At 40.9% G+C, this 14,010-nt stretch overlaps 1 protein-coding gene across 2 annotated transcripts in view; it reads left to right on the top strand.

Moving 5' to 3' along the window:
- Nucleotides 1-100: 100 nt before the first annotated feature.
- Cpsf160 (cleavage and polyadenylation specificity factor subunit 1) overlaps nt 101-14,010 on the top strand; it is a 100,849-nt gene continuing 86,939 nt past the window's right edge. For both annotated transcript variants that reach the window (XM_084590091.1, XM_084590090.1), the window contains exons 1-5: nt 101-253; nt 595-771; nt 6,238-6,372; nt 9,525-9,605; nt 12,778-12,932. In XM_084590091.1, coding sequence (XP_084446217.1) covers nt 239-253; nt 595-771; nt 6,238-6,372; nt 9,525-9,605; nt 12,778-12,932 — 563 coding nt within the window. In that variant the 5' untranslated portion in view covers nt 101-238. The remainder of the gene's footprint in view (nt 254-594; nt 772-6,237; nt 6,373-9,524; nt 9,606-12,777; nt 12,933-14,010) is intronic.

The following is a 14,010-nucleotide window of genomic DNA, read 5'->3' as shown; positions in this document are numbered from 1 at the left end:
ATTAATTAACAACAATTGCCATTTATTTACTAAATTAAAAAAACAACAACTTAGTAGCGCATGTTGTGGCCACCACGTTGTGGCCACAACGGCAATATGCTAAAAGAACAAAGTGCAATCCTTGTTCCTTGCGGACCGCTGTGCCGGCTTTTGAGTTCGCACTCGGTGTTCTATGGAGTACTGTATGTTGTCGTAATCGCTCAAGACTTTTTTTGCTCTTTGCCATTAACTGTTTACCATGGAAACTATTAAGGTAAGCTAAGAGGCCTGCATACTTCATTAAACAAGGCCAACTGTCTGTAGCCCTTTTGTAATGAATGATGCTGACGTTCTAATCTCCAGTCGCGTGCGTGATAATCCTCAGTGTGCTGAACCGCGTTTACGACTTTACGGCTGCATGCTTGATAGCTTTCAGGAATATGATTTATCTGGTCATGCTGTTGACTATATTTTGATTTCTTCATATTTATTGCCTTTAGATGTTTAGTACATTTTATCCCGTAGCGTCGGACCTGTATTAGTAGTTCTCAATGTTCGCGCGTAATCGACCATATGCGTGTAGTATTAACATTTTCTTGTCGTTTTTCATTCCAGCATTTCGAGGAGCGGGTGAAGATGTCAACCAGCATGTATGCTGTATTCAAACAAACTCACCCGCCGACTGGTGTCGAACATTCCGTCTACTGCAACTTCTATAACCTGCGGGAAAGGAGTCTCGTCATTGCTGGTTCCTCTGTCCTGAAAGTGTTTCGTCTTGTACCTGAAAGCGATGTGAGCTCTTTTTCGCACCATGCTGATCAACCACATCGGTTTAAATGTGCAGGGTTATGCTGTTCGGGCGCATACCAGAAACCTGCGCGTAATTAGCGTAGTTATGTTGCCGCCTTTTTTTCGATGTCAGCGGTTTCTTTGTACTTTTTTTTTTTGTGTGTGTGTGTGTTGAAAATTGGGTCTGCTTAAGCAATGTATTTCATCGGTTCTTTCCTTATTTGTGCATATGAAAACCGCTGTTGCATGCGAAACCAGTTTTTGGGAGGGAAACTTAAGCCAGCCATAGGAACTGCGGAAACCAGCGCCAGGTTTACAGATTCGATTTTTTTTGGCAGCTGGAAACATTGGGCCTCTTTCTGCTAGGTCTTCCAACTGTGTTTTTTGTACTTCTACTGCATGAACACTGCAAGTACTTAGTCCAAATGCATTACTGCATGTAGCAGGACTCATTGTTTTGACCCTTCAGGGGTGTAGGGTAGACCATTGCTATGTGAAAAGTGAACAGGTATTAATCAACAGTATATAAGAACTTTTTAGATGCAAGAAGGAATAAATGCACTAAATGCAGGCTGTGTTTGTTGAATTCTCAGGTAATGCTTTTCACAAATTGATCATTCCATATCGCACTGTTGGAACTTTTTTTGTGTGCATAAAACACTACATATGAGATTGACCCAGACACCTGTCAAACAAGTTTTGGTGACAAATGCTATCTAGATGGGTGTAAAAATCGTCTTAGAGGCTGCAGCTATTTGTGATGTGACATCGTCTCAGATTTTTACTCGGCGTTTATCTCTGCTTCTATGGTCTAGTAGCCAGTCAGAAATGTGTTCCTTTGGCCAGCTTCTCCACGTTTCATGACATTAAAGCTTCCTTTTTATTATTATTATTTTTTTTTTTTTTGCCGTTTGTGTTTGGCAAAACTATATTAAGATTTCATTAATCTTGTACAGAGCAGATGCTGATGGAGGAAACCAGTTAGACTAAATGTAGGCTGCAGAAACATTCTGCCTCAGCTTGAGTGCTTGGCTGTCTTTGCTCTGATCTTCAGTTAAGTGATATCTGTAGGCTAAATGTGCAAAAGAGGGTAACTCATAAACCTTGTTACCATCGTGTATGGCCAGGCTTACTAGCATCAGTCATATCAGACAAATTTTAGATAAGGTCTTGCAATGGGTGGCTGATTGACGCTCAGCAACACAAGTGGATGCACAACCTTCGAGACTGGATGATCTGTGCCAGTAATGATTCCAGTGGCAAATTTTTGTTAGAAACGATCACTAAACGAGGTGCAAATTTTCATCGAGAGGAACAAGGCCTCGCGCCGCCTGATGCCACCTGCATTCATTGAAGCAGTAAGCACCAGGTCTGACTTTGCGAAACTCGTGATATTTTTTTTTTGTCCATGCCTGATAACTGGAAAGAAGGGATCTGCCATTATTATTGGCCAGAAGTATTTTGGAGCACAAACAATTGTTTATTATGAAGAGATGGGCTTCCATGTTTACTTGCACTGCTATTTTTGTTAAGTGTTTGTGAATAACTGGAAATATACTCTTGTGAGTAGCTGTCTGAAAATATATGCGGCAAATCTGATACCATTGAGTGAGCAAAGTCGTCTCAAAATTTCTGAACAATTTTTCTGCTCCACTGCGGTGGTTAGGGCGCTCGATTGCTGAACCCAAGCATGTAGGGGCGCATCCCAGCCACGTTGGCACCTTTCTGACGGAGGTGAACAGAAAGATGCCTGTGTGCTGTGCTATGTCAGTGCAAGTTAAAAAAGCCGAAGTGCTTGATATTTCTGGAGTCCTCTACTATGGCATCTCTTGCTGCCTGAGTCACTTGGGACATTAAACACTATAAACTAACATTTTCTTCTTGAAATTTTGCAAACTTGGCACATCTTTGCTGATTTTGGAGGCTTTTTTCAAAGAATAAACTATAATCAGAAATGTTTAATGTGGCATTTTGCACAAATGTATCTACGAACATAAATTCACCGATGAGATATGTTATGCAAATGTCATATAAGCACAGAACCATGACATGAAAAATTTATGACAATTAAAAAAAGATTTTTTTTTTTTTAAGTTTTTGGTATTCTTGCCATATATTAGAGACTAGACTTAGCACTACCACTTACCGCTGCTGTATGCCGCTACTGTAAGCAGTCAGCGGTGCATGTGCTAATTGAACCCTGTGTGCCGCATCCACTAGCATTTGATGGGAATGTGGCACCATCTGGCACCCACAGAGTAATCTGCAAATGTGTACTGACACTTGCGCAGTAGGGGTAGATGGTAGCAGTAAGCGGTAGCGCTATAGTAAGTCTATTGTACTCTACATTAATGCTTATAACCATTCAAAACATTTTGCATATTATTGCTGGTGTAGTGTATAAACAGCTTAAAGGGCCACTGTCCAGGGAAGGCCCTTTTAAGAAAAGGAGCCCAGTGTTTCGATCAGGTACCGGAGATAGTCTGTGCAAAATTCTACAGCGACACGCGCGCCGCAAAGCATCGAAAATACAATTCAAAGCTCCCTCATGCTCTCCTTTGAGAAGCCAGCTTCACCGCTTCCTGCGCTGGCCCGACGGGCCCCGATAATGACGTACGTGCCGGGAACGACGTCCATTGGTCCGTCTCGTTGACTGACGGGAGAAGGATGGGTGTCTACCGCTCGCAGCGCGCTTTTCCCTCGCCACGGCCAGACTGAATCCAGCGGCGCGCGCTCCCTCGACCGTTTTTTTTTTTTTCGCGCTCGCGGAGAGCCACGCCCCACCTCCCGCCAAACGCGGAGGAGGAAGGGGAATTTGTATTGCGGAGGCTAGACGACCTCGGGCAGGAGAGTGAAAAACCTTTGCGAGGGAACGGAAGGAGAGAGGCAGGATAGAATCGGGTGATTGCGGTGGCTGTAACTGCGTTATTAGTTACTCTTTTCAAAAACATTTTGCGGCCTTGCGTTCCAGGGGCGAAGTCTCACAGTCACCGGTGAAAAAAATATTTTCGACCGGAGGGTGGACAGTGGGCCTTTAAGAGACACCCTTGTTTACTTTTGTTATGAATAACTTTTAATATTCTTAAAGGGCAGTCATGAAAATTTTTATATGATGCTTCTTACTACAGTTGAGTGTGTCCAGCTCGTGTCAATTTCAAATTTGCTAATAGTTTTTTTTTGCAAAGTTTGGAGGTTTTAGCTCACAAAAGAGATGATAAACTTCAAATAGCTTACACAGCATTCTATGCAACCTTATCTAATAAACAAGATAAAATGACCTGTTTGTCTTTTGCAGCTTATGAAATATTATTGCTGGAAATATAACTTTTTTCCCAATGACTGTTAATTCCTTCTAGTTTTGACACCTGCTATGCTTGGCCTCTGTTGAGTGCAAGACTTGGTTTAAAGTATATGCCCACAAGGACTTCACAAGGTTGCTACAAGGCGTGTGATGGCACATAGCATGAAATGCATAACATAACACACGCGACCGTTTTGACTTTGGTGCTTGTCGCCGCTACCCTGACCCCCTAAGGTTGCAAAAACCCTTTCGGAGATTTGAGGGTGGGTGCAAAAAAAATTAGCAGGCCACTCACATCCACCAGCACCAAACCCTCCCAAGAGCAGAACCAATACAGTGGATCCCGTGGATCTCTGAATTATACAGCATCGGCACTTGACTTTGTGGATATAAATGACGGTTTTGGCCTAAAAGATGACATCCATTCCATTGCATTTTGCTAAAACAGAGGTAACTGCTGTGTCCAGACTGGATTATGTGCCCGCCTGTACCTTTGTTGAGGTGGTTCACTGCTTTCGGAGTCTCTGAGGGTACCGGACATGTTCTGAATGATTCCATGTGCCCAACAGTGTGGTGGATTGAGTTTTGGCCAAGATGGCCTGGGCGGCCTTGGCTTTGCACTGTGAAGTAGCTCAGCATGTCGGGCGAGAAATTAATGCATCTTTTTTAATGGGAAAGCCTTACTTGGCTATGCTTGTGAAAACGTGTCGACAGAAAGTAGAAGCAAAATGTAACTTGTGATAAGACGTCCCATTAAGATGAGACTGGTAATCATGAATGCGTATGTAACGACAAGCGGTATATAAATGTCATGTCATGCCTACTCATGCCATGTGAGTCATTGTTTAGTCATGAGTCGGTCAGATAGAGATCCAGTGGGCATGAATATGGAGTCCATGACTTATGCAAGTCAGTCATGACACTCAGAAGTGCTGAAGAGGCATCAGAGACGACTTGGAGCTACTAAAGAGCAACTAGTGCACACGCTTTTGCATTTCTCCTATTTCTTTTTATTTATATAATGTGCTGCAATAAAGAATTTTAACAAGGCAGTTGCATTTTGGTGGAGTTGAAGTGCAAGCATCCATGTACTGTGTGTATGAGTATGTGTTAAATAACCACAGGTAGTAAAAATTATCTGGAGCCCTTCACTGTGCATTCATTGTAGCCTTACTGCTTTGAGATTTTTGCAACATATAAACCTGTTCAAACCAGAGTTTCGAAATTTATGATTAAGGAATTTGTTCACACCCACCAACCTGAAAGTGCCGGTTTTCTTTCGTAAGGAATGAGTTATGAAAGCAGAGAGCAACTCACATATTGCATGACTGCTGAAAGAAAAAGTTTTGTTTCTGTATTTTGGCAAGTATTGGCAAGAATGAGCTAAGAGGAGCCAATACTCTAAAAGTGATATGTATATAAAGAAAGGGTCTCTTTAGAGGTGTTGCATTTACTACATCAGCAGGATTATGCAACTTGTTTCAGTTATTGCAAATATTAAAGCAGTATACAATTTTCAATTCATTTATAGTATGCGGGCAGAGTATGAAAAATATAAAGAATTGCCATGGTTCTGCATATACTTGATATTTGTGCAGTAATATTTTGGTGTGTATGAAATATGTTTTAATGTTCGGTAAATTTCAGAAAGATGGATAAAATTTAAAAATGATGAAAGATAACAGGGTGCACTGTGTGTACAAGCATTGTAGTCTACCTCTTCCAAAAAAATTTTGTTTTTTGTTTTTGCTGTACAGCCTGTACAGCCATCATCAAGCAACAATGTTGATGATTGGTTGGTTTGTTGGTTTGTGGGTTTTAACGTCCCAAAGCGACTCAGGCTATGAGAGACGCCTTAGTGGAGGACTCCGGAAATTTCGACCACCTGAGGTTCTTGTAACGTGCACTGACATCGCACAGCACACGGACGCCACTCCGTTTCGCCCCCATCGAAACGCAACCGCTGAGGTCTGGATTCGATCCCGCTTCTTGGGCACAGTAGTCAAGCACCGTAACCACTGCACCGCCTCGGCGGGGTAATGTTGATGAAGTAGGCAGTGAACCAAGTTTGAAATGGGAAAAATTTGTATTTCCTGGCAGCCTCATAAAGATAAAGGCTTATAGGTCAAATTCTTGTTCTTATGCACTTTTTTTTTTTTCTTTTTCAGTATGCTGAACAGAAGCACAGAGTCAAGCTGGAACACATGCATACATTTAATTTGTTTGGCAATGTGATTTGCTTGGAAGCTGTTCGTTTGTCTGCTGCACGGGACACACTGCTGTTGTGCTTCAGGGATGCCAAGGTAGGAATTTTTTTTTTGATCAGCATATGCACTGTTTTAATAAGAATGTCTGCTATGCAACAAAACACTTGCTCATTGTACATGAGGGGTTATTGGCTTTTAAAAATTGAACTTAGATCCCTTTAACTGCTTTTCGGACCCTTGCATTCCACGATAGAAGCTAAGCACAGCAGCAAATGTTACATAGTACTACGCGTTCAAGTTGACTTCTGGTCTTCTAATAAAAGCCTGGAAAGGAGTGTATGTGTAATTAATTCCATTCTTTGGTGTATTATTTAAAAGGATGGAATAACTGTAAATTTTGCTGTGCAGTTCATTTTGCCTATTTGGGTATGTTTATGATGGTTGGCAGAGAGGAAGGGTGATCACGTCAGGTGCTTGCATGTTTATACTAAATGTTGATGCCAAATAATGGAAAGGACCTGTATTCAGTGACAAAACATTGGCATGACCATTTTTGTTCAATTTGTGGCAAGTGTATTGAGACCAAGCCGTCTCAAGATACGTCTGTATTTTAATGTGAATGGTGTTATTCCCTGTAATACTTGTTAAGCCTTTTTAACAGGCATTTCCATTAATTCAATTTGATTTTCAGTTGCAGAATTGATTTTCAGGATGCTTTCAAATTACCTTTATGTTTTCACTTCCATTTGCCTGTCGTTCACAGTGCATGCTTTCCCTAACAAATTTTTATCTTTTGCAGCTTACTGGGGTAAGGATTTAAGTACAAGTGTATGTACATACAGCACTTGTAATTTATTATTTCTTAGACATTGCTGCATAGCTTGCTTGTTTTAAGTGTTTGTGTTTTTTACAGTTTTTACACAATGGTGAAGGGCGGTAAGCCCTTTACCATCATATGGCGTTCATATGGCTCTGTGTCGCACGATGGAACCCATGTCAGTGTGTTGTAAGAATAATAGAACTTGGCTTACAGTGTTTATTGTTTGTTGAGTGCATGCGAATGACAAATACATCGACTGGTATTCTTGAATTGGTTTTACTTCTGACAACAGTCACGGAACTGGCCTTTGTAGTGTAGTCATTCATTTCATTAAAAAAAGCTTCAGTCACAGCCTTCTCATTTCGTAACACCAAAAAATGGTCGGTGACAAAGTAACTTAATGTTTAATTGGCCCTCCCATCTGAGGAACAGATATGTGTAACATGCAATACAGTTTGAAATTTCCTTTTAATGAATTTCCTTTTAATGAGAAGGAATCTCATTGACATTCTGATCTTACGCTTTTCTTTAAATACCAGAGAGTCTCAGAAATAATTAGCAGTGATTTTATTGGTCAGTTTGGTTTTGCAAAAGCTGTTAATTTATAATTGGAGCAAATCCAGGACTGGCAATTTTATTAGATAATAACAGCATTCTTCAGGGCTTATGCACATCATTGGTTCTGGTGGGTGCTGCTAGTGTGGAGGGCTTCGCATCAACATTGGTTGCCTTTCTCTTCACCATATGAGTACACAAGTATTTTGGCTTCATTAGGAAATAGCCACCATGACTGCATAATAAGTCATGTGTTGTGGTTAGCAGTGTAGTATTGCACAGTGAAAGCCTGTACCTTGTTAATTTGAACTTACGTTGAAGTTTAGGTATAAAACGCCCGTTAAATTGCATGGGAGTCAGTTTTGTCACTGAAAGTTTGAACTATGCGTTGTCGTGCCTGTGCAGCCCGGCACTGCCTTCCCACTGTTCTGCATGTTCTCAGGAACTTAAAATTGAAAGTTTGTTAATTTGACCCTTTTTAACTCCGAAGTATGAATAAGCACACTCCAGCCAGTGCTTATGAAAGGCTGTGGCAGTCTATAGGTGCTAGGGGTCTAGCACTAGGGAATAAGGCAGGCCATATACTGGTATGATCAGAGCGATAAGCAATAGTCAAGGTAGCCTCATGAACAACATGCTGCGGAGTCTACCGCGCACACCGCTGAGGTATACGCAGCAGCAAGTGTGTCAAGAAATGGATGACTTTGTCTTTGAAAATAGGCCGACCACTTAGTTTCGGTTTTGCTTTTGCGAGCTTTGCACCAGCCCGCAAAAACTGCAACTATCAGCTGCACGTCAGCCAAGCAACTGAGCCCAGCTGCATGGTATTTTCAAATTCCGACTGGTGACACTGCGTGCTTTCCTCATCTGCATGATTCTTCTATTGCGCCATAACTGCGCTCGTAAAGTGCCATTAGCGCATCGTGTGATGCCTCAAACGCGATGCAAGCTGCATAGGAGGAGGCACCACTGTTACCTGTCGCAGTGTGAAGGATGCCAGGGAGGCCGATACGATATTTGAGCAGTTCTGCTCTGACGCTTTTGACAGTGTGCACACAGTCAACGATCAATGAGCAAGTTATTAGAAAGCAGATGACCATTGCCCACCCTTTCTGCAAATGTATTTATAGTGATGCAGATAGTTCTTGTCATTTTTTTAGGAGCCTTCGATAATTTGAATTTTTTTTTCAGCCCTCTGAAGTTCGAATTAACAAGCTTTTACTGTTGTATTGTTTTATTAAATAAGTACATGTCCTGTGTAGTCACAGTTAGTAGTGCCACTCTAATGTCCCTTGCTCCCTGTGCTCTTCGTTCGTAGGAGTTGTTTGCTCTGAGGCTTATATAATAACTTGCATCACCTTTGGAGGCAGGTATTCACATTTGTCCTAGTTGAGCCATTATTTAGTTTTGTCTGAATTGAATTTAGGGACAGAGGCGACATTTGGATGTCAGTTCAGTTTATTATTATTTTTTGCTTTCATACTACTAGTTTCAGTCAGAATAGGGGAAGCATATCTTCATTAGCTGGAGCATAGTGCCACCAACGTATAGTTGTGTAGTGCAAAAACAGGTTATGCACTTTGAGGTCTTCTGTGATCTGTTGAAAGAGCCATTTTTTAGCCTTCTGTAGAGATGGGCAACATCTCCATTTGCTTAAAGCTCCTCTTTTGGGATGGCATCGCCATGACAACCTTAGTAGGAAAAAAAGATGCAAGAGGAAGAAGTTTAAGTGAGCTTGCAAGTGTATTACATAATGCATTGCAGGGTTCAGTACCTGCTGACAACCCTGACAGACTGACAGGTCAAGGTGTCGTTAAGCAGAAAATAATAATGCGTCATATTGTGTGTGTGTTCACTCTTTTTCTTTTTTCAGTTGTCTTTGGTAGAATATGATCCAAGCACACATGACTTGAAAACTGTTTGTATAAAGTCATTTGAAAAAGAAGAGTTCAAGGTTGGTGTTTTTTGTCAGAGTAAAGTACTTCTGGTACAAATTGTGTGCTTTAGGTTGCTCTCATTTCATGTGCCTACAGATGTATCAAGACCGTCATATTTGCACAGTCATATTCTATAAAGGGAGTGCTGTAGTATAATTTGCTTGAATTTGTGCATTAGTGCATGAGATTTCGGGCACATGTGCTAGGGCTGGTTAGAATTGTTTTTGGGGCTGGCACTTTTGTTGGAATAAATTGTTAGTATTGTGCGGCAGGCAAAGGTGATGAAAGCACTGGTGGCAAAAGTGCCTTAGTTAGCCTAGTGACTAATAGAAGAATAATTCAACCAAATGTTGTTATAGGTGTAATGACAGCTAAGGCTGAGATTATATAGGTGGCTTCTCCTAATCTACTCATTTTCTTGACCCAAACTTGTGCTGAAATTGTTGTCCTCCTTAACCCCACACTGTCGAAAATTTGGTCTTAATATAATCGAAAAATAACAGAACAACCTTAACTCTCTCTTGGTGTCTGTAGGTATAGAAAGTAGATGTAGACAGGAGTGTAGCTTTCAACGAGCATTAGTTCAGCAAAGCATTCGTTTTATGTGGCAGTATATTTTTTACATTTTGTCACAGACCTCTCATCTGGGTTTTTTTTTTTTTCTTTTTTGAAGTACCTCCTACCTGGCTTTGCTTTCCCTCTTTTATTGTCTACTTTTCTCAAGTGTTACTGCTTTCAGAGTATCTTTAGACAGTTATATCTGCTATTAAACAAACTCATTTCAGTTATACAAACATTTTTCGCGACATCATTCTGTGTCTCTCAAGTCATACTGAGCACTTCAACAAGCACAACTCGCACTTTCTGTGGCATATTTTTATGTTGAGAACCACTTTTCATTACAGCCGTGAAGAAAAGTGGCCGTCAATTAGCTTTAAACTGAATTGGCTTGTAGCCCGCAGAATCCATATCTTGCTTTGCACACTTAATTGGCTCGACAGTCCTAGCCAGCCATAGCTCTACTCTACTAGGCTTTTAACTTCAAGAAAGGTGTACATATGCATGCTGGTTAATCATAATCTGCTAAAGCAGGGATCTGCTTTGAGAAAATGAAGGCCTTTGCTGCCCAGCAGACCGTTGTGCTGGACAAGGTTTGCAGGAGGTTGCACACAGTGATTTAGTTCGAGAACACTGCAGGCCTAATTTCGAAAGGGCTGCAAGAGGTTACTGCATTCTTTGTTTGCAAATGAACTCTGTGACAAACGGGTTGAGATATGACTTGGACACCCGATGTTTCTTGAAGCTAATGGAATCAACCTTACAAATATTTATTTCAATTCAGCGAACTTTCATTTTAACAAACATTTTCTCGAGGTCCCTTGAAGTTCGTTCCAGTGAAGTTTCACTCTATATCTAATATTACCTGTGTTAGATGTAGTAATGTCACATGGAGCATAGTCCAGTGGTTAGAGTGGGAGCTGTGCAAAACCCTTCTTATCCTACCTGTGGCATTAAAACTGCCAGAAATGAGGTCTTCTTTAAGCAGTTGAGCAGACAAGGATAGAGAATTGAGTTCATTATGAGCGATGACTTCTGGGATTAGAAATCAAAGTAAATTTTGCCAAACCTGCCCAAGCCCTGATGGGACACCAGTCTTTGAAGTCATATGTAAACACTACAGACACCTTATGAATAGAAGTTTAATGGACCATGTCGCAGAGCTAAATCCTCCATCAAGCACATACTGATTGTGGCAGTATGCTGTGCGGTAACGAAGAGGGTCCTGCCTGTGGAACAGGAGGGCCTTTTGTTAGATTCATCAAATGAAATAATGTATGCTCAGAATTATTTGCAACCAATTGAGCAACTTCTAATGTTCTTGGGTATGTTTTGAGTAATTGTATTGAAGATTGAATAAGGCATGTTGTAGTTTTCAACTGTTTTGTGTTGTAGACAGGGCCCACTTCGACGCAGCACAGGCTGCTAACTGGTGCAATCAGTCCCTGCTTGATGGACGGTTCAGCACTGCAACAGGGTCTGTTTGAGTTGCACTCATAAGCTGTTCATAATGCTTATGTATAATATGACCTAAGGTTGGTCAACACAGCAGGGCTCTGACAGGTTCAGCAAACCAGGCTTTGGTTCTGAATTCTTAGGGGCTATGGCTCACACACAGCTCACCTACTGAAGTATGGTGCTATATTATTAGTGCTGTACTTGAAACATCATTGTCATAGAGTTCTATAATGACTAGTTTTTAGTCTTTTGTCAGCTGTTATCTCTTACTCTGTTTAGTCATAGCACCATGCAGCAGTGCTACCTTTAACACTTCATTGTCTCGCATGATTGTTCGCTTTGTAGAATAGCTGTGCAAGTAGCAGATATTTATAAAAATATTCTATCCATATTGGATTTGGTTCTACCACTGTTGGGTTCTTATTCAATTAGGTTTAGCAGCATTATTTGAATTCTGTTCTATTCAATTCAGTTGCGAAAAGTACTATTCGAACACCCATACTCTTTAGTAGTAATAAGCTGCAATTGTGTGTGAGATGCTTCTTGAAGATGGATTCAGTTAGTGGTCTAAGCTTCTGATTTGAAACATGGATCATCCACGGGCTTGATTGTTTTGGTAGCTAGTATGAGTTGATTGTTAGTGTTGACTTTAATATTAAAGTAAATTTAGTTTTTTTTTTTTTCTTTTTTTCTGGATTTTCTTGCTAAAAAGTGTCGAATTAAAATAAAAATAGATGCATTGTTTGGCCATCAAGGTGCTTTTTTTCCTCGCTCTTGGCAGCATGTGTATGACTGGTCATGAGCATTTTGCAAAAGTTGCACTTATCCTAGTTGGGAGGCGTGTTTCTTGCAGCCCTGTTGAGAGTAGGTGTGCCCTTATCTATTACCTAGATGCATTTGGTGTGTGGGCAGTCTGCAGACATATTTATTGTGTTTAATCCATTAAAAAAAAAGATTTGAGGCATCGTCACTAATTAATTTCTTGACTTTGGAAAAATGGTGTTAACAAGCTGCTAAATTCTTCAAAATTGCTTGTATTTATCAAAAATTCTTATAGTAGAAGGTTACAGAAAGTTAATTTTTATTTCTGAATGAATGGCTGGCTTTTCTGATGTAATAATGGTAAACTGCTTGTAGTGTTGTTGATAAGCTGCTTTATTTTATTTTCTTTAGGCTGGCTATGTGCAGACTGCACAGCTGCCCATGATCCGTGTAGACCCATGTAATCGCTGTGCAGCCATGCTGGTCTACAGCCGCACAGTAGCAATTATTCCTTTTCGAAAGGATGCAGCTACCGAAGAAGCAGACCCTGCCATCGCCTTTGGAAAGTATGTCTTATAGTGTTTGAAAATGTTTTATGTTATGGTGCGGGAAAATCTTTTACGTTAATTTATTTACTTGCACTATTTATGTTCTTTGGCACTTGAAAGGCATCAGAAGGTGTGGATATGCTCTTTTTTGACCTAGTGGTACTGGCAGTAATTTATGCCATAGCTTCTTGGTGTACAAATTATTGTTGAGAAAGGGCCTAACATACCTAAATTTCATAATTTTCTACATTTGGTCAAGCATCTATATTGTAAAGCTGCTTAGATTCCTGGAACTCTGTCCTAATTCTTGGAGGGGTGTTAGCATTGTGGCTGCTATGACAGACATTTCAGATTGCGAATCATACACTACAAAAGGTTTTCCTGCTGACTTTGAAAATGCAGAATACAGTAAAATATGGTTTATTTGACATCCATTAATTCGGAATTATGGATAATTCGAACCAAGAGCATGGTCTCGCCTGACATCCATGTAAGTCTATGACGTCTGGTGCTCGTCAGTTGGGACAGGGGATCAAGCTGAGGTACGAACTGCGCAGCCAGCAAGCACTGAAATAGAGAGCTCTCCACACCTGAATTGCATGGAAAAGTGCCCACGCACTTCTTGCGCGCTCTGGCAGGCTCGGCAACAATTGGAAGTTCACCGTATTCGAAATATAAGCTCAATCCCATAGTTTATTTCATTTTCCTTAACTTCACGCCATCTCACGGCTGGGATCAGTCGTGCCCATCGGCTTGTCGTGCCATTTCGGATGCTGCTTGGCACGTCACTGTTTTTTTTTCTATTTTGGGATGATGTAATGCTTTTCTAAGGTCTATGAATATATCTTTCGCCTGCATCCACATTATAGTGTACTAGAACTGGGAAGTGTGCCATCTTAGAGCAATGGGGCGAGTTGTCAGCCTTGAGCAATGAAAACCATAGAGGTCACAGGGAGAGAGGAGAGTTGCCGCTTTGTTCGTGGCATGGAGGAAAAACATGCAGTGTTGGCCTCTGTACTTCGTTTTGTGCATTGTTTTCTGCTGTGTCATATTGTTTTGTGGTCAGGCCATGATGGATTATTAACTGCAGAGAAAG

Source organism: Amblyomma maculatum, chromosome 1, assembly GCF_055883805.1.
Source record: "Amblyomma maculatum isolate TAMU_Amacu chromosome 1, ASM5588380v1, whole genome shotgun sequence".
NCBI classification, from domain to species: domain Eukaryota; kingdom Metazoa; phylum Arthropoda; class Arachnida; order Ixodida; family Ixodidae; genus Amblyomma; species Amblyomma maculatum.
The sequence above is the reverse complement of the archived record's forward strand: the minus strand, read 5'-3'. Positions and strand labels throughout refer to the sequence as shown.